This window comes from Esox lucius, chromosome 5 (assembly GCF_011004845.1).
Source record: "Esox lucius isolate fEsoLuc1 chromosome 5, fEsoLuc1.pri, whole genome shotgun sequence".
Taxonomy (NCBI): Eukaryota; Metazoa; Chordata; class Actinopteri; order Esociformes; family Esocidae; genus Esox; species Esox lucius.
The window spans coordinates 19,018,943-19,040,351 of NC_047573.1; the positions used below are offsets into that span (position 1 = coordinate 19,018,943).

General features: G+C 41.3%; 1 protein-coding gene across 5 annotated transcripts; it reads right to left on the minus strand.

Moving 5' to 3' along the window:
• Positions 1 to 154: 154 nt before the first annotated feature.
• Positions 155 to 17,396, minus strand: csnk1db (casein kinase 1, delta b). 5 transcript variants are annotated; one of them, XM_034292168.1, is made up of 10 exons: positions 16,927 to 17,396; positions 9,109 to 9,219; positions 8,079 to 8,227; positions 7,620 to 7,848; positions 7,133 to 7,303; positions 6,196 to 6,344; positions 5,865 to 6,033; positions 5,623 to 5,762; positions 5,023 to 5,093; positions 155 to 1,862 (listed from the first exon to the last, which is right to left on the minus strand). In XM_034292168.1, exons 1-9 carry the CDS (start codon positions 17,000 to 17,002, stop codon positions 5,043 to 5,045), a joined length of 1,245 nt encoding a protein of 414 aa, XP_034148059.1. In that variant the 5' UTR covers positions 17,003 to 17,396; the 3' UTR covers positions 155 to 1,862; positions 5,023 to 5,042. The 5 variants fall into 5 exon arrangements, with proteins under 5 accessions (XP_034148059.1, XP_034148056.1, XP_034148058.1 ...); XM_034292165.1 differs by having other exon boundaries at positions 5,865 to 6,051; XM_034292167.1 differs by having other exon boundaries at positions 5,023 to 5,098; positions 5,865 to 6,051.
• Positions 17,397 to 21,409: the final 4,013 nt, after the last annotated feature.

Below are 21,409 nucleotides of genomic sequence, written 5' to 3' on the forward strand. Positions count from 1 at the left end.
TCAGGGTAAGGGTTGCGGATAATGGTTGCATTTGAGATCCAATGTGCAGATATTTTTTAAATATTGATGGTTAACAGAAAGATGATAAGATAGTGGCCAATCCTGGTTGAAAGTCCCATTGCATACATTTGACAACACTCATTAAACACAAAGAAAATAAGTACTTCATCTATTTAGTACAGAAATACAGTGGCAAATACAAATGAAAGTAATATTACATAGCATAGGAGGGTGAGTCCGTAATCAACAAACCAGAGAGTAAAATGACTTGCCAGGATCCAGGCCTGGATTAAAAAGAGTCATTTAGGCCTGAGCAATGATTCTCCTTAGTCTTTTGTTGACAGAGTTGAACACCTTAATTTGTTGCGTCACACTTTGCTAAAGATTATCAAAGTTAACCAGATACAAGTGTATCATTTCAAAGATCAGGGTCATGTTCAGTAGTCAAATGTTGAATGTGGCTGCTAGACCGGGCACAAATAGACACCTATTTCTGTTTGTCAAAGCGGTTGTTGTACATGGAAATAGGTCATCTGAATATTTCAAAACAGTGTGTTTTGCTAAATACACCCCTGGGGACTGATTAAGTGCATGTGCCGCAGCTTTTAACCATCAGTGCAAGACCATTTAGCTTTTGAAGATATGGAAAGGTAACACCAGTCATCACATTATAGAGCCAGAAAGGAGTCTCCTATAAAACGTTTACATTCAATAAAGGTTTAAAATGGCAGCCAGTTAAGCAAACAGACAGTGGTAAAGGTCTCTCTGTGAGCGTGTGCTTAAGGCACACCTAAAATGATCCTGCACTTCATGTCAAGTGTGGGTACAAACAGACACAAGAAACTTGGCAGGAACAATGATTCTGGACCAGACCGGTTGTAGAACAGTGATGTCATACTTTTAAACAGACCCAAATGAGAGCCAATGTAAGAAACCCAACCCAAATTCACCCAAAAAGGTAACAAAAAAGCAGAAACATTTACACATCTATATTACAGGTATTACACATCTTAGAAATAATACAAATTACAGGGAATGAAGATGTAAATCTGTACAGCAGTTGATAAGACTGTCTTGGAAGAGAAAACTGATGGACTTCGCACAGAAACCCATCCAGAGACTCAGAAAGAAGATTTAAAATGTTCATGTGGTTTCAGATAGTTCAAACCTGACACTATACATATTAGCTTTGTCAAAGGGAGGGACAGTTTTAAAACATGCAATTAGTATTTATTACAAATGGCTACAGTTACCGATCAGAATTGTGAAAACAATGGAAAACAAAAAACAGCTGGTGGTCAAACAGCAACATCTGCCCTAATAAAATAAAAAGCAGTACACCCAAAACTATGCATTTAAAACAGCCATCATCAATTGGCTCTTTTTATACTGAAACGGTACTGCAAAACAAAGAACAGATTCATCAATCAGGGCTCTGAAGCAATTTACAGTGGGAGTAGAAAATGTCTGACAAAGTGCTGTTGATGAGGAGTCGTAACAATGGAGATAACGGTGTTGGTCACGATTTCCATTGGTCATTTCAGTCCTGAAGAGGTCTGTTTTTGACATGGCTGTGAAGATCAGTCTCCACAGAGGCTTTCAAAATGTCTCCTGGAGAAGGACGCAGATGTGGTCTACAGCCAGATATATATATATATATAGAAAGCGAAAGGGACACAGAGTGAGAAAAAAAACCTTCTGCCAGGCCAGGAGAGAAGAGGTGTTCTTATTTTTTTCTGTAGTAGCTAGCTGCTGATAGGTTGGTCGAGCCAGACTTGGTGCAATCCTCTGCTCTGCATTGTGGGTCCGTCTCATCGAGGCGCAGCGGAGTGGAGGCCACCAGGGATCATGCCAGACACCATCTGAGGGGAAAAAACAGACAGGGTGTCAACTTATGTACTTACCTACCTTTACCACATGTAATCTTTTGTGAATTACACTCCATTTCTAACACAAAACATTGCACTTAGATGTAACAGGCGCGCTATATCAGAATGCTCTGTGTAAGCTTTAACACAACGTCATGCATTAAGGTGTAACAATAGTGTCAGAGTGCTAAGTAGCAGCAGCAGATCTGCTGAGGGAGAGATGCGGTCAAGCAGTAATGAGCTGTAATAACATGACCTCAGTATGAGGGCCTAAGTCTTGTGTCAAGGAAAATAGAATTATTATAGTAACCATGCAGCGTGAAGCAGCAGTAAAAGCCAAGGGAGTGGGTTTTAAGGACACATTCTGGTTTGTACGTACACATCCTGGACTGGGTCTGACACCCAATGTTACCTGCAGTTACCTGCATACATTAAAAAAAGTTATATCTAGAGTCTAGACAAATAGCAAAAACTGTACAAATACATCAAATCTGTGTAAATGTATTTTCTAGACTGCAGGTAACATTGGGTATCCAATTGTCCATCTAGTCATGCGACACTGTCTAACATACCAGGAAAAATGTAGTGTCAACTAGACTAAATGGTTTGAAGAATTTATACACTGTCAGTTACCCACACAACTAAGCAATAAGAGATGATAAAATTAAATATCAACCCCACCATGTATTTATATAAAAACAGACTTGTAGATCTTTAATTCTATCAGTCTGGTTTAATGCCCAGGCCAATCTAATCGTTCCATTGGATACATACAATTCCTTCACAAAGTGTCTAGACCCCACTTTCTCCATGTATGCTTTTAGAGAATGAGGGCAAAAATTTATTTAATCAATCTACACACAATACCCCATAATGTTGAAACAAAAACACGCATTTTTTTTAATTCTGGCAAATTTATTGAAAAGTATTTAAATGAATTGTTTTAGAAAGGTACACCTTTCTATACGTCCCCAAACTTCAGTGTATGTCAAAGCAAAAACCAAGTTAAGTTCAAGGAACTCACCATAGACCTCAAAGAGTTGTGTTGAGAAATCGATCTGGGACAGGTTAAGAGGTTGTGTTGAGAAATCGATCTGGGACAGGTTAAGAGGTTGTGTTGAGAAATCGATCTGGGACAGGTTAAGAGGTTGTGTTGAGAAATCGATCTGGGACAGGTTAAGAGGTTGTGTTGAGAAATCGATCTGGGACAAGTTAAGAAGTTGCATGAAAAAATAAATCTGGGACCGGTTTAAGAAGTTGCGTTGAGAAATAGATCGGGGACAGGTTAAGAAGTTGCGTTGAGAAATAGATCTGGGACAGGTTAAGAAGTTGCAATGAGAAATAGATCTGGGAGTTTATTAAATTGCTAAAAGTTCGATGATGAATCTTTTAGTATGACAACACTGGTGTGGCTTCAGGATAAGTCTGTAAAACTCCTTGAGTGGATCAGCCAAAGCCCAGATCTATAAGGATGACCTGGAGAAACTCCCCAAACCCAGGTGTGCAAAGCTGGTAGAGGCATACCCTCTATATACTGCAGATTTATTGAAGCCATATACTCCAAGGGCATTAAGGTCAACTGACCAGTTACTCCCTGTTGTCCCCAAAACACGGCCCAAGAACGGGGGAATTTAGCTTTTTCAGTCGCGGCCCCAAGACCGTGGAATGAATTACCTCTTCATGTCAGACTGCCCCCAGCCTTCCTGTTTTTAGAAACCCCACTAAAAACTCCCCTCTACTCTTTGGCTTTTAACTCAGTAGGAGTCGTATATTTGGCTTTTTAGTGATTGATTACATTTTCTTTTTTTCATGTGAATCTACAGTCCTTTATAAATAAAGTTGGATTGGATACCCAAGAGGACTCAAAGCGCTGATTTCTGCCAGAATAAAAGGTCTGAATGTGTAGTTTATTTAATTTTCAATAATGGACAAACATTTCTAAAACGTGTTTTCACTGTCATTATAGGGTATTGCGCATAGTTTGATGACAAAACAATAGATCTAAATAATTATAAATTAGGTCTATAACCCATCAAAATGTGGAGAAACTGACAGGTCAGAATATTTTCAGAAGGCACTGTGTGTGTTCCTAACAGTCTTATCTTTCTGTAATATTTTGTGGCTTAATAGTATTGTCTTTTTGACTGCTGTTTTATTATACCCATTTAACGGCTACTGGAGGTTACTCACCAAGATTTTATAAAGGAAGAACGCCTTTGTCACACAACCCCATTATTAAAACGAAATAAAGTTTTGGAAATACCCTTTCGGTCTTTTCTGACCAAAAACAAAAGCATTTAAGCATACTGTTATACGGTGTGTGTTCATGTTAGGCACCTTCTGCCAGCCCCTGGCTAATGCCACAGCATACACAGTTCACACACAAGTTAAAACTGGGCAGTTGGTATTTCTGTATCTATTTGATTCTGGGAATTGTCCATTTAGCCTATCTTTTAATGAAACCCTTGGATAATCTAGCAATACTAATGTATGTCACCAGTGTTATTTGGTTGTTCTAACAGGCACCCGTTAGAACAGAGATGTGAAGTGTAACATGCACATCTATGAAGCTTCCATTAAGGAATGCCGCCCAATGAGATTCTGAGCACTGCCACTCTATGCCACTTTGGTGTCATAGAAAAAGACAGAAGATCAGCTTTTCAAATCCATGCAGGTGGTTGAGGTTGCGAAGAAAATGGGGTCTAGATGTCAGGTGGGGGCTTGGAATTGACATGGCCAAAGCGGGACAGATTTAGCTCAATACACACAAACAAAAAAAGGGGTAAGATTGGTGGTTAGGGGCAGGATATGAATCAATGCAGTCACATGCATTCACAACTTCAGCCAGGTGTCTCCCAGTTCAACAAGCCACAAGCTGCAGATAAGCCACTGGTGGCAGAGCTAGGTAGGGGGACAGCCAGGAATAAATGGAAAGACTGGCATAGGGTTTGTAACAAGGCTGGAATGCCCCACTTCAGATCTTAAGGGCTGCAGTGTCCGATGAGCCAGGCTCAGAACCTGGTCAAATGTCTAATTTTCATAGCATATCTCAGAGCATGAGAGCATTGCAGACAGACAATGCGACCCTTTAGAAGTAGAGGTGGTGTGCATTCCTGGTGCTTTCGGACCCAGCGCCAGCCGGAGCGGGACTCACCCGGTTTGGCCGTCGGGCCATCATACGAGGACGTGCTGGGCCTCTACTTGGCGTGTTGATCGAAGGGAATGCTATTCTGAGGTTGGGGGCGGGAGGTAGGGAGGGAGAGAGAAGGCTGTACGTGAAGACAACTTGATCTATAGTATAGCATCCTTACTGTCACACACCAACGGCCCTGGGAATGCTGAGGAAAAGCAATAATTCCCATGACCACCCGATGAAAATGTTAAGAGACTGGCCAGTTAATAACGTTGCTTAAGGAGAGTGGGCATTTGTTCTTAGGGTTTCTTCTCAAATTCTCAATGCGGCGGGTGGGTTTCCTTCTGTGCCTCCACCTCTTCTCGTTTTGGCCGGCTAAAGCTAACGCCCTTCACTGGGTGAAGTTCCTGACATCCATTTGATGAACTGCCAGCCTTACAGAACACCTTATTAATATCCAAACACAGTCAAGAGACATTCCCAACTCAGGCTTTGACTACAGAGAACTTTATTGGTTCTGTGATCCACTGGAGGGGGTCATGAGGGCAGGTTGCTGTACGAGGTCAGGGGTCATCTGGTGATGGCTGAGGGGCTGGTGCTGGGGGCGGGGCGAGCCTGTACCTGTGAGGTGGACATGCGGGAGGTTTCCTGGTGTCCCGTCAGGTCGGACGAGGAAACGTTGACGGGAGCTCCCCGGTGAAGCCGCATGCTCACCTTCCTCTCTCTCTCCATACCGGACGCCGGCCGTGGAGACATGTTGGCTACACAAGAGACGGGAGGAATAAACACTCTGCTCCCTGACAATGACGAGGCACAGTCAAGCCTTTGAAAGTGAGGAGGGTGTGTGTGTGTGAACTACTAACCTGTGTGTGACGTGGGTGTAAGGGGTGTAGGAGGAGCCCCATCCTGTGTTCCGCGGGGGCGTCCTGAGGCGGCAGGGGGCCCCCTGGCCCCAGGGTTCCTGCCAGGTCTCAGCCTATCCTCTCGGTCCCTGCGCTCCCGCTCCGCCGCCTCCGCTGCCCGGTTGGCCCCCTTGGAATTAGGGGCAGTCAGAAGGATAGAAATGTAGACCAGATCAGAAAACTGCCGCTGAGGTAACTGCTGGCTAATGGTATACAGGATAATTACCTTACAACAGAAATATACAGGGTTCGTCTAACAGACGGTTATTTAAATATTAGAGGTAGTACTCACAAACTTGAGCATGTTCCAGTCGAACACGTAGTCATAGGAAAAGCCCTGTCTGTGGAACAGGTTTCTGAACAGTTGTCTTAGGTACGAGTAGTCTGGCTTGTCATCAAACCGCAGAGAACGGCAGAAGTTCAAGTATGTCGCAAACTCAGCTATGGGGGAGAAAGGTGATAGATTACTTCAGGAACACCCTCATTAATAACTGATTTTACAGGATTGCACAACGGCCTCTGAAGTTCCAGGATCCTTACAGAAAGGCAAATGGACCAAAACCAACCCTGTTCTGGCCCCGTGTAGGAGGAGTCTGTGTACTCACAGGGGTAGCCCTGTTCTGGCTCCGTGTAGGAGGAGTCTGTGTACTCACAGGGGTAGCCCTGTTCTGGCTCTGTGTAGGAGGAGTCTGTGTACTCACAGGGGTAGCCCTGTTCTGGCTCCGTGTAGGAGGAGTCTGTGTACTCACAGGGGTAGCCCTGTTCTGGCTCCGTGTAGGAGGAGTCTGTGTACTCACAGGGGTAGCCCTGTTCTGGCTGTGTGTAGGAGGAGTCTGTGTACTCACAGGGGTAGCCCTGTTCTGGCTCCGTGTAGGAGGAGTCTGTGTACTCACAGGGGTAGCCCTGTTCTGGCTCCGTGTAGGAGGAGTCTGTGTACTCACAGGGGTAGCCCTGTTCTGGCTCCGTGTAGGAGGAGTCTGTGTACTCACAGGGGTAGCCCTGTTCTGGCTCCGTGTAGGAGGAGTCTGTGTACTCACAGGGGTAGCCCTGTTCTGGCTCCGTGTAGGAGGAGTCTGTGTACTCACAGGGGTAGCCCTGTTCTGGCTCCGTGTAGGAGGAGTCTGTGTACTCACAGGGGTAGCCCTGTTCTGGCTCCGTGTAGGAGGAGTCTGTGTACTCACAGGGGTAGCCCTGTTCTGGCCCTGTGTAGGAGGAGTCTGTGTACTCACAGGGGTAGCCCTTGCAGAGCACCTCGATGGGGGTGGACATTTTCTTCTCGCTGATGCGTTCGTACTTCTGCCTCTTGGTGGCGGCTTTGAGGCCCTGCCAGGGCAGAGAGCCCAGGTTGAAGTACATCAGGACATAACCTAGAGACTCCAGGTCGTCACGACGCGACTGCTCTGTAGAGGGAGAGGGGACAGGAACACTTTAAAATATATTGTGTCTTTGCATACTTGTGTGTATAACATACACTTGCTTCCCTACCTTTCAAAATCCAATACACAAAAATGTCCTGACATTACATGAAAACATGAAACAAGTCCTGAATATTGAATTGTCCTGAGAGGTGATGAAAAGATGCAGAGCGCTGGTTCCATGGTAATATTCCGGTCTCCATACACTCCTCTCCATGTCTCATAGCTGGCGATGAAAACATTAAAGGGGGAAAACATTTTATGTGATAAGACTAAAGAAGACATTGTGTGCGTAACCTGCCTATTCCCAGGTGTGTGTTGATGGAGGCGTAGCGTGCGGTTCCGGTCAGGTTCTTGTTCTCGCGGTAGGGGATGTGCTGGTGTGTGCGGGCGTCGCGGTACTTCTTGGCCAGGCCAAAGTCGATGATGTACACCAGGTTGCCCTTCTTGCCAAGGCCCATCAGGAAGTTGTCCGGCTTCACGTCTCTGTGGATGAAGTTCTTAGAGTGGATGTACTCAATACGGCTGATCTGAAGAGGAAATGGAAAAAAAGGATGTTTTCACTTATATAAGAGCACTTACAGTATAAGAGCATATTTTCTTCACAAATTTGCTAACAAACAGCTGCCAGGGGATTTGCTCTGCAAATTAGACTGCACTTAGTGGCTGTAAATTCCAAAGACACAAGTCAATAATAGCTAGCATTAAAGCCGAGAATGCAATGGCGCTGATGGTCACCAGTTTAAACTAGTTGTCTCACCATCTGGTCAGCCAGCAGTAGGACTGTCTTGAGGCTGAACTTGCGGGAGCAGAAGTTGAACAGGTCCTCCAGACTGGGTCCCAGCAGCTCCATGACCATGACGTTGTAGTCCCCCTCTGCTCCACACCACTTTATGGTAGGGATGCCCACTGATTGGGATGAGACACACACACACACACACAAAAGTTTGTACAGCTACCCTCATGGGGACCAGAAAATAGAAAGTTTCTGGTTTTACTATACTCATTGGGACATTTAGTCCCCATGAGTTCAGTAAGACCTAACCCCACACACCCACCCCCACACCCACACCTTAACTCTGAAGTATTCCAGCTTGTTCACAGAGCAATTTATCCTGAATAGCCTAACTGCTTACTGAATAAGCGGTTCTCAAAACTCAGGGACCCCAAGACATATCACAGGTTGAATGTTTCACTGAAATAGAGCACCTGAATCAAAGGGATGATGATTAGTTCAATCAGGTTTGATAGATCAATAACATGAAATAGCTGGAGGGTCCCGGAGGAGTTCTGGAGAATCAACATACTAAATGAATTGTCTAAACAAATCAACCAAATGATGACTTCATTATTGTAATATGCTTTCAAATCCGTCCCTAGGTCTTTTAAATTCCATTCTCTATTGGGTTTAATAGGTTTTCCTAGAAGAATGCATAGCCCGTGTGAGTGCAGTTTCTATGGCTCTGTGATCTGATGACGCTGTTTCAATAAGTACTCAGTCTCCTCTATATCCTGCTGGCTGGCATAGCCGACCGACTAATAACAAGGCAAACATTTATAGATAATATACATTTCTGACAATATAAGCAAGGATATGGTATCGTGTGGAGCAGTGCATCTTAAACCTATCCTGGGGACCCCCAGACAAGCCGTACAACTACCTCAGCTGAATCTCTTGACTCAGTAAAACATCAAATACATGGAATGACTGGGGGTCCCCCGGGAGGAGTTTGACAACCCCGGGTGTAGAGGAGCGTGGGGACAGAACAGCGTTTTTAGCCCTGTCTCACCTCCTCCCTGCATCATTTTGTAGATCTTGCTCTCGATATGGAGCTGGGGATGCTTCGTCTTCACACATTCCAGTTTTATGGCCACCTCCTCACCAACTGAGATGTCTGTGCCTGAAGGAGAAATAAACAACGGTCAAACAAAAATGTTGATTGATAGGGAACCGACAGGGGCGCTGCTTTTGTTACGCAGTATGATTTAAACCCTCATTAAAGCCCAGACAATACGGTTTCCCTCCCTCGACACTTGATGTGCATCTCTACACTTTGCAGCAGTTGGAAATGCACTATCCATCCGAACAGCAAACTAGTCAAAATAGGGTCCTGGAAAAGTATGCCCCAGTTATTCACCAACTCCATGACAGGATGGCCAATATGTTACAGCCTGTGGTTAATTTAAGTGACTAAAGGGCATCATGTTATATACATGATTTGCAGGATAGTTGCTAGTTAGGTTTCACCTGTTTTGGTTGCCACATTAGCCAGAATATACTTTCACCTGGACAGACCCAGCTGTTATTTGGCATTACAACACCTGGGAGGGTAACACCATCTGTTGCGCTCACCCATTTTATTTTCTGCACATTATGAAAAAGCCAGAAGCATTTCTTTATACTATTTATTTTGTTGTACTTTGCTCCTGCTTCCAGGTTTAAATTGGTCTGAGATTTATTTTGTTGGCCTTTTCTGGGACAATTTAATGAGCACTCATGGTGAGTGTCTTTTGGAACCCAATTTAGTAAATTCTGACAACTTTGAGTGGATAACCACAACATGAACCCCCAGATCTTTTGTCCCTTGTTTAAGTGGACAGTTAAGCACTGGACAACACTGAGAAGCACTGTACTTTTACAGGGCACATTGCTAACTGTGGAAAAGCACAGGTTATTGCAAAAGGGCAACAGCAACAAAACCTACAGGTTCCTTAAAGAAGATTAGATAAGGAGTTTCACTTCACTTATGACAAAAGCCATATACACTCACCTAAAGGATTATTAGGAACACCATACTAATACTGTGTTTGACCCCCTTTCGCCTTCAGAACTGCCTTAATTCTACGTGGCATTGATTCAACAAGGTGCTGAAAGCATTCTTAAGAAATGTTGGCCCATATTGATAGGATAGCATCTTGCAGTTGATGGAGATTTGTGGGATGCACATCCAGGGCACGAAGCTCCCGTTCCACCACATCCCAAAGATGCTCTATTGGGTTGAGATCTGGTGACTGTGGGGGCCATTTCAGTACAGTGAACTCATTGTCATGTTCAAGAAACCAATTTGAAATGATTCAAGCTTTGTGACATGGTGCATTATCCTGCTGGAAGTAGCCATCAGAGGATGGGTACATGGTGGTCATAAAGGGATGGACATGGTCAGAAACAATGCTCAGGTAGGCTGTGGCATTTAAACGAGGCCCAATTGGCACTAAGTGGCCTAAAGTGTGCCAAGAAAACATCCCCCACACCATTACACCACCACCACCAGCCTGCACAGTGGTAACAAGGCATGATGGATCCATGTTCTCATTCTGTTTACGGCAAATTCTGACTCTACCATCTGAATGTCTCAACAGAAATCGAGACTCATCAGACCAGGCAACATTCTTCCAGTCTTCAACTGTGCAATTTTGGTGAGCTTGTGCAAATTGTAGCCTCTTTTTCCTATTTGTAGTGGAGATGAGTGGTACCCGGTGGGGTCTTCTGCTGTTGTAGCCCATCCGCCTCAAGGTTGTGCGTGTTGTGGCTTCACAAATGCTTTGCTGCATACCTCGGTTGTAACGAGTGGTTATTTCAGTCAAAGTTGCTCTTCTATCAGCTTGAATCAGTCTGCCCATTCTCCTCTGACCTCTAGCATCAACAAGGCGTTTTCGCCCACAGGACTGCCGCATACTGGATGTTTTTCCCTTTTCACACCATTCTTTGTAAACCCTAGAAATGGTTGTGCGTGAAAATCCCAGTAACTGAGCAGATTGTGAAATACTCAGACCGGCCCGTCTGGCACCAACAACCATGCCACGCTCAAAATTGCTTAAATCACCTTTCTTTCCCATTCTGACATTCAGTTTGGAGTTCAGGAGGTTTTCTTGACCAGGACCACACCACAAAATGCATTGAAGCAACTGCCATGTGATTGGTTGATTAGATAATTGCATTCATGAGAACAGGTGTTCCTAATAATCCTTTAGGTGGGTGTATATATACTCAGCATTGTCTGGGTGCATTCACACCATGTTTAGAAGCAGAAAATGACAACCTCCTACTGTACTTGAAATAATCAATTTGAACGTTTGCCCCAGCCCCACCATGTCATATATAAAAATAAAGCTTGCCTTTAATGTTTTCTCAAGAGGATTGCTAGCTTAAAGGCCCAAGGAATATCTCTAAGAACTCTGCCAGAACATGAGACATACAGAGCCAGGTCCCATCCCTGGTCAGGAGCAGAAGGCATTGAACCAGAGTTTGAACACAGGACTTTTAAGAGGCAGTAGTGCCTGTAGAGGAACGTTGTCTGGGAACTCACCTTGAAGGGCTTCAATGTAAAACACATCAATGCTGTATAGCTGTGACAATACTCGAATTGCAATACCCATTAAAGACACATTGGAAAAACATGGCTAATTCAAACCAGGCTTTATTTTGTGCACATTTCTTGTCCCTGTGCATCAGACCCGTTTACCAACTTATGGAACATTATTCTAAAATAAATCCCAGTCGAATCACAAGAAATGTAGAATTGTGAAAAGGATGGCAATGCATATTGTAACACGGTAATATTGTATAGTGACGTTCCTGACATTAAACTTAAAAATATGAGGTTCTAAAAAAAGCATTGAAGATATGCACATTTTCTGCTCAGCATGCTAGTAGTCAGCAGCAGGGAAGCTTTATAAATCTGACATTTTAACAGTCCATGTGTGGAACTGAGAGACTCGGCTACACAACAGAGCCACCAGACAGCAAATTACTCAGACCCACTTCTGAAAAGCGCTTTAAACACCTCCATGCACAACCAAACAAAATAATATGAATCATAAGTGTGGTTACATAAATGGGAATCTATTAGTCCACACAGTAAATGAAATTACAGCCCACTGGAGTTTCCCTTCACGTTTTGAGGCCTAGTCCACACATACATGGGTATTTTTTTTAAACGGGGGGGTTAAAAATATATTCAGAAACTCAGTTTTTACGTGTAGACAGTGAAACAGATTTTGGCTTGTAACGTCAGAGTGCGCGCCGTAATCTCCTTTGTTTGACGTCACAGTGCGCCGTTATCTTCGTTTACATGAGGCGATTTTGTGCAATGGCGGAAGTAGCCAAAATAGTGCTGGTTTTAAACTTGCTAACAGGACTTTTTACATGTTTACACAAATGTACAGTTACTCCGCCATTATAATGAGGAACAGAGGCGTCAGAATGCGCTACAAATGTCACTGCTACATCCAACACTTGCGCCATTGTTGTTAGCCTACCGGAACTGGTAATAACTTTTTTCAGGCTTGTTATTGGTCAACATGGCATTAAGGTTAGGGTTATAATGTCACCTGTTGGTTTGGAATGATATTGACAGCGTGTTTTTTTTTTTTTTTTTAATAGTGCTTGTATGGACGGGATTTTTTTTTTTTTTTTGAGAAATAATAAGCTATACTTTAACCTTAGTCTGTGTCTCAAAATGTAGAGGCACAAAGTGTATTTAACAAATGGAAAGGGCAATAATATTTACCACAAAACGACACTACTACTGACAAGTTTGGACTGACATGGAGTATGCCTACTTCGAAACAAACATGGGGGCAGAGGTGTGATAGGGTTGGGATTCATGACTAATGTCAGTGGGCTCGATCTCACGGAAGATATGCTCGCAAGGCAGAAACTATGCAATTTCATGTTTAGGGCTGCTTGCTCCGAGAAGACCTTTGACCAAGATTAGTGTTTGTCCCTATTCTAAAACCCAATATAAACCCCTTCCCACAACAAAGTACCTAATCTTAACCATTCAAAAACAAATGAAAACTTAAATTTTAGTGACTTTAGAGCTGGGACATACTGGCCCACACCATAAAGTCAACCAATAACAATGTCTACCTTTGGGGTAGTTCCGCCTCCAGAAAAAGATCCATAATGAAAAAGGCAACCCTGTTGACTACATCCAAGCAACTACAGACACAGATAATAGATATGGGAGAAGTCTGGGTTATCATCTGACCCAAGGCTGTAGCTAATCCGGGGAAAGGTACATATGATTCTCAGGCCCATGGCCTGGCAGGGCCCACTGATGGTAATATTGTCAATGTCATCTATAATTGAGGGGGCCCAGGTTTACTGGCAGCCGTCATGATCTGAACATCTGACTTTGCCATTTGACAAAGAGTTTGCAAAACGACACATGGTTGTTAGAAACTTTGTTGATGTAATCTACAACAATATGTTGTGAGCCTTTCCATTCTAATAGTCCTGTGCTTAATTGCTTGAATCCTGTGTCAAGCACTGTGGCTGGATTCATTGTTCTTGCTGTAACATAACCATAGGAATTTCTACAGTCACCTAAAAACACCTAAAATGGGAAAAGAACAGCCAATTCAAACACCGAATTGAGTCTAGTCCTACTCACCATTCAACATAAAAGTATTACCAAGAGAAAAACATGGCTCCAGGATGAATGCCGGTATGTGGACAAAAGTGTTTGAGATGTTTTTGGTTTGTCTTTATGACTTCTTATGGATAGCCATAATTTCATTTATGTAATTTGCCAATGTTCCAATGCTGAAACAGAACTCTTTTTAAAACAAAAAATGTTGGAACCACGTGGATCAACATTCATATCTGCACTATTTTTTCTTTAATACAGGTAAAGTAAATGACTATACACAGTTATATAGTAGGGTTAATGTTTTTGTGTGGCTATTATCTCCATGTTAAAGGGTGTATTTACAGACAGATGAAAGACAAAGGCAACCACCTGTGCTTATTTTGGTCAGGAGGCTGTTGGTCGACTAACAATTTTTGGTCAAGTAGTCGCCCATAAAACAGATTCTAACATGTACCAGTACATCGCTGAGGGCATGGGGATGGTGTAATGCAGCCCCCAGAAAATGAATGTACTACGGAAATTGATTATATTCATATTGTGAGAAAATGGTGCAACAGTAATAAAAACTAACATTATTTTCTAACAAACGTGTTTTCTGAAATGGTACTGTATGTTATGCCAAGCCAACATCACCTTTTGTCACATCACGTGAGCGCTATTGCCGAGCTCAAGGACAATTTCTTAATCAAAATAAAATGATCAAGTGCATCAAATGCTTTTGACAGGTCAATAAATAACGTATTTGATTTTTCATCCAGTGATTTGGCCATATCATTCATCATCGATAGAGTAGCAGACATAGTACTGTCCCAGGTCTTGAATCAGATTATTTAAGCAGTTGTCAGCTAAAAAGGAAGACAAGTGTTTGAGGTTTGTAGTATTATTTCTGAAAAGAGCACAGAATCTTATGCAATTTCATCTGCTTTTCATCCTGAAAGGCAGATGTGTTTTTTATATTCAATGAAGGAGGCTGGCCGAGCATTATCCAATGAGGTCATAGGGCAGGAACAGTCTCAGTGGAGATGCATGGCAGGAACAGGAGTTCCATTAGCCCGGGTTTAACTGGGCAATGGCCCGTCACGTCACTGTGCAAAAGCGATTACTAATAAAAGTAAAACCATGGCAGCTTAGTCATGGTTTTAACAAGGCAACACTAAACTAAAAATGAACAACAGCAACGAGACTGGACACAGGCAATGATACAAGCCTGTTTACAAGAGAAATGTGAAGCATGTAGTGTGTTCACATACAACACATTAAACTACTACAACTAGTTTGATAGTTGTAGTTAATTGTTAAAGGACAATCAAAAAAGGTGGTGCATATGCCTAACCAATTGTTTTTGTTACTACATCAATTCAGGCAATTTATCATGACTTTGCCTTTAGGTCTGAGCCCAGAAGCATAGCATGGTTCTAAAATGAACGTAGTCAACTTTCGCCCTGATGCAAAACATGTCTATACAGGCGCTGTAGACATGTTTTAGATGGCAGAACCCCTCTATAAACAGAGAACTGACAGCATGTAAAGCTGTCAAGGCAAAGGGTGGCTACCTTGAAGAACATGGCTATATTTTTAACAATCTTATTGGTTAATACATGATTCCAAATGTGTTATTTCCTTCTTTTTGATGGCTTCACTATTGTTATACAATGTAGAAAACAGCAAAAATAAAAAAATATCCAAACGTCTGACTGGTACTGTATATCTGTACATCTATAGTAGTATGGAATTTCCAGGAACCCATTTTGTCTCAAGCACGATGTTCAGATCTAGAGGCTTTATAGAATACAAAAATTATATAAAGCCTCTTTAAGAGTACAATCTTGGGCCACGGCATGACAAGATTTGAAGCAACTCATTAAAAAAAGCAGGAAATGTTTTTCAGGAAAGATGCTACGCCAAGGCATTCTTTTAAATCTTACCTAAAAACTATTTTTTATAACATGGCTTTTATGAATATTTTATAATCAATATCATTTTATTTATTGTTTTTACTTCAAAAAAATGATGTCTATATATATATATTATGTATTTCTATTTTCATTGTGTGTAAAGCACTTTGTGTAATTATACTAAACTGCTATACAAATTATGTTATTTTATTTATAAAGCCAAAGGTTAACAGAACACAATTTCAGTTGACAGCTGAAAGACATTTCTTGACAACCGGAAAAACCAGAGGGCCCAGTCTTAACACACAAACAACTACACACAAAACTATATGGGAGTAGACACCTGCCCTGACTGAGTAACAGACAGTTGAAACTAACCATAAGAATTCATTATAACTGATAAAACCAGACAGAAAGGCCATCATTGATAGCAGATCGTCTGAGTCCCAAAACAAAACACTTGTTCCTACTGTTTTCTGTACTATTGTTCCTATAAATGGAAAACTATTTCACTATGATTCAAAAGATGGACGAGTACCACAGCCTGGAAGATGAAGCAGAAAACAGTACTTAGTCTGCTCCAACTGTTTTGCAATTAACTGACAAATGGGATGAATACTGGCAAACTGAAATTGGGGTAGATGACTTTTGGGTGGCATGTCTGTGTTGTTAACTTTTTCAATGTCTTTCCATCCATAATTCAGCGAGGTCATGCCTGACAATGCGTTTGAAAACCCTACCCGCATACTGTAGTGTAGCCAAATACTTTCCAGATCCCATTGATTAAGCCTGCCATCACTGAATGAATAATGTTAAGCCAATTACGCTCAGCTGGTTACAGTACAGTACATACTTGTTTTTTCGAGGTTTTGTCGTTTGCCAGCTGTGAAATTGAAATGTACTTGCTTGTGTACCGGAATCTCAATTTGACTAGTAGTTAAGGGACAAGGGATGCAGTGAGTTGTGAATAGGCATAAGTCGATTTCACACAACTACCTAACCATGACGGCATTCTAACCAAATAAAATATTGGCAAGTTCACAAACTGGCAAGGTTAGTTAGTAAACTAGACCGTTCCTAGAAAAAAGGTTAGTTACAACACAAACAATCACTAACATTACATTAGTTAAGCTAGATATTGGTTATTAACTAACGTACAACCGAGCGTTAGCTAGCTAACTCTAGGGTACAACTGTAGTTAACATGGTTGGTAGGTGAGCAAATAATTGATGGTGTATCGTAGCTAACGTAAAAGAGAGTTGAAATGTGTCAATTAACAGGTATCATGGCATATTCGTACGGTACCGGCATTGTATAATGTTGATATTTTACTCACCCAAATAGATGTCTCCAAAAGATCCACTTCCAATTTTCCTTCCCAGCCTATATCGGTTTCCCACTCTCAATTCCATTGTGGTTCGGTATTATTTTTATGAAATAACCAGAATTTTATGTTTTGAAAAGTAAACCCTGATGTTTTCGCTGTTCTTGGTTACCTAACCACCCCACTATCACCTTACTCTGTTGGTGTACAAACACCTTTATTCAGACGCCCCCCTCCCCTGAGAAGATTCAGTTCGTTCTGTAACAATCCAACTTTCACCATCCCTTTTCTATCTACATATTTATTAGACCACAACGATATTGGTATTATATGAAAGCTTAGAATGTGTAGATTATGTTCGTGTTGCTTTCGATATCATCTTTCACAAAACAAAAGCGGATGGATATGGATTTTGATAGAAGCCTCTTTGGAAAAACGCTTCTTCTCCACTAGGATTTTCCACTGTTTGGACGAGCTGTCAGTAGCCTCTGACATCATTTCCCCTAGCAACCAGGCGCAGACAGCAAAAATGAGTGAGCGTTTGTGTTTTAAAATTATTGTTGTATAACTTTGCAATAATTGACTGATAAAGAAAATCACAACAAAAAAAAACAATTATTTGTATTAGCAAGCCTTACATTAGTTTCAATGTGTTATTTATTTTCGGAGCAACTTTTCCAGAAACTGTTATGAATTCTCAAATCTACTGCAATTAGGCTGTGGACAGGGATACACCGTGGTGTGAATTTGAGGCCAAAATAAAAATAAGTTAACAGAAAACAGACATGAGCAGGCAGGCACATGTACCCCCAATATCAAATACTATTACTATTATTATTAATATACTTAGGGAACTCGAGTATTTGTAACTAATGTGACCTGAAACACGTATTTGGAAGTAATTAAAATACCTTATTTGAACCCAGCTCTGACAATCACACATATGCAATGTAATCACAGATACACAAGTTACACCATCCCTTTTCTATCTACATATTTTTCTGAACACAACGATATTGGTATTGTATGAAAGCCTAGAATATGCAGATAATGCTCGTGCTGTTTTCGATATCATCATTCACGAAATATAAGCGGATGGAGATGGATTTTGATTGAAGCCTCTGGAAAAATGCATCTTCACTTGGATTCTCCACTGTGTGGACAACCTGTCATTCATCTCTGACATCATTTCTCATAGCAACCAGGTGCAGACAACAAAAAGGAGAGTGTGTTGGTGTTTGAAAATTATTTTTGAGCAACTTTCAAGTACTAGACTGATAAAGAATATATTTTCGGTATATAATTTAATATGCGAACAACTTTCAAAGCTGTTTTGAATTCTCAAATCTGCTGCCATGTGGCTTTGGACAGGGATGTACTGTGTTGTGAATTTGAGGCCAAATTAAAATAGGACCACAGAAAGCAAACAAACAAGCAGGCAAACACTACATGCACATACATGTATGCCCATTACCAAATACTTATTTGTTATTAATATACTTCAGTGTACTAGAGTATTTTTAAATAATGTGACCTGAAACAAATGTCTCCGAAAGTCATTAAAATACCTTATTTGAACGCAGCTCTGACAATCACACACACAGCTGATCCCTGTTTTACAACTGTAAAGACACAGAACATAGATATGAGATATCACACATTACATATAAAGTGTTTATTAATCAGACATTTAAATTGCCTTATATCCACTAACTGGCAAAAATGTCAATTAATCCCAAATGACCAAAATGCTTGGGATTACTTTATCTCAGAATTCACAAAGGTATGTGATAAACATGCACCTCTAATGTGTCATTCTGTTTCTACCCATGTGTACATCATACATTATAAATGACAGATTATAAGATTCACTGTCAATAACATTATTTGTAATTAATCAGGAACTGGAAAGACACTTTCTCACCCATGACATATGTATAAGGATGATTGCTATTAAGGCTACATTTTATATGACAATGATAAATGTATTAATTCTCTGTTAGCATGCTAGTATGAAGATTCTGGGGGTTTTGGACATAATCTACTCAGCCAAAGCCCTAACCATTATGAGTGCTGGTGATTTTTGTGATTGGTTGCCTACGAGCCAATCGAAGAGGGTTTGCTGCTCACATGGCAGAGCTGTTGTTGTTTGGATTGTGTAATCCGCGGTGCACGTGTTTGACCATGCGCGGAGCAAAATTATGGGAAAGAAAAGGAACAGCACACGGATACAAAAGTACACCATGTAGTTGTAAAAGTTGAAAACTGACAGTTGCAGGGAAAATATATATTACGTTATTTCAATGTTTTTATGCATTTTTCTTAATCCGATTCTATATTTATTAGACATATCTTTCTGTGGCCAAAGTAAGTTCATTGCACAGACAAACATAGGTTTTCTTTTTGTGACAAATGTCAACAAACCAACCTAGACAAATCAAAATAGTTTGTTTACCGGTATAACTCATGGGCTTAATTAAATAAACGCCCGTACCCGTCTAAACATTACCCATAACCCATCTATATTCCCTTTTCCGATAATTGTACTGACACACAATCGGATTTCATTGTTAGTCTACAGCTGTTGTTGATGAACCATGTGACACATGATTGCAAGCGAAGGGGTCGGCTGACAGTAAAATAGTGATGTTGCCTCTCCTTTTGGCACTCAAAACATTTTACCCCATGCATTTCTGTAAGAAGTTCTTTTATCTGTAAGTTAGAAGTGTTTATGGTTTTGCCGCAAGGTCTTGCAGAAGAAGATTATTACATCGTTTTTCACTGCGTTGGGCAGGTCAAATTCGAACACATTGATATTTACAATGAGGAACTAGCAAATATGGATAGCTTTGTTTTGATAACATTTTGGTATGTATACCCCTTTGTTAGAAGCACATATAAAAAAAACGAGGCCAGTTTCTAACTGAGGTTGGGACATCGTGTAGATAAACAAAATTGTCAAAAGAGAAAATAATGCGTAGTTACGCTGAGGTCATTGAGCATATGGTACAGTAGGGCCATCTGCTGGTTGTATGGTGATTGTGCAGACGTTTTTGAGTTCACTGTTTTATACTAATGGTTTCCTGGGAATGATGGCTTCTACAGTTGTGGCAAAAATTAAGTACAGCTACAGACTGAAGTGACTTTACATGGTTAGGAGAAATACTCAACGAGTTAGGAGACAGAATTTACAGTTAGAAAAAGGTTTAGCTAAGATGATAGTTTCCAAACAGCTGTTATGACGCAACAACAGATTAAGCTATACTCAACTTTAGAAGACATCAGATTTGGGTAAGCATTAAACTTAGGTTAAAATGAGAAACCTCCTGTTGTTCAGGAAGATAACTACAATATATTGGGCTTACATACAATCTAGTCTGAAGATTCCCCTAGATATTGGATTTGTTTAGAATAATATGGTGACATTTACAGACCAACTAATGCCCCAGTTCGCTCGATGAATAGTATCACCACAGTCAATTCATAGCATTTTTCAAATATATTCATTATCTTAGGTGATTTAATAATAATTGACCAGACAAATCCTCTGCCAAATATTTCAAATGTCTTGTCACTCCAGAGTTAATTCATAAACTCATAATGGAACTTTTCTGGATTGGCAGATGGTAACAAGACCTGAGAGGATGTAGTGACCATTCCATCATTTACTAGTTTTTTTGAAAATTAAGATTTTCAAAAAAACGAGTAAAAAAAGCATCAAATACATTTATTAAATAAAATAAGAAAGAAATCAATAAATGTATCAATAAATATAAATTTATACATATAAAAAAACAAATTTAATGATAAATGTATTAATATTTCCCTATTTATTTATTAATTTCCTTGATCATTCTTTTCTGTATTTATTTCCAGCAGGAGGACCGTTATTTGCTCCTTTGTGCGAAGAGGAACATGAGGAGCACTGCCTGAGCCCTACAAAATGACCTCCAGTGGGCTACTGGTGTGCATGTTTCTGACCAAACTGTCAGAAACAGACTCCATGGCATGAGGGCCCGACGGCCTCTAGTAGGACCTGTGCTCATATGCCAGCACCGTGCAGCTTGATTGGCATTTGCCAGAGAACACCAGAATTGGCAGGTCCACCACTGGCGCCCCATTCTCTTTACCGATGAGAGCAGGTTCACACTGAGCACATGTGACAGACATGAAAGACTCTGGTGACGCCATGGTGAATGTTATACTGCCTGCAACATCATCCAGCATGACCTGTTTGGGTCAGTGATGGTCTGGGGAGGCATATTCTTGAAGGGTCACACAGCCCTCCATGTGCTAGCCAACTGTACCCTGACTGCTGTTAGGTACCGAGATGAAATCCTAAGACCCATTGTCAGACCTTATGCTGGTGCAGTGGGCCCTGGGTTCTTCTTGGTGCAGGACAGTTTCCAGCCATGTGGCTAGAGTGTGTAGGCTGTTTCTGGATGATGAAGGCATTGATGCCATTGACTGGCCCTCACGTTCCCCAGACCTGAAT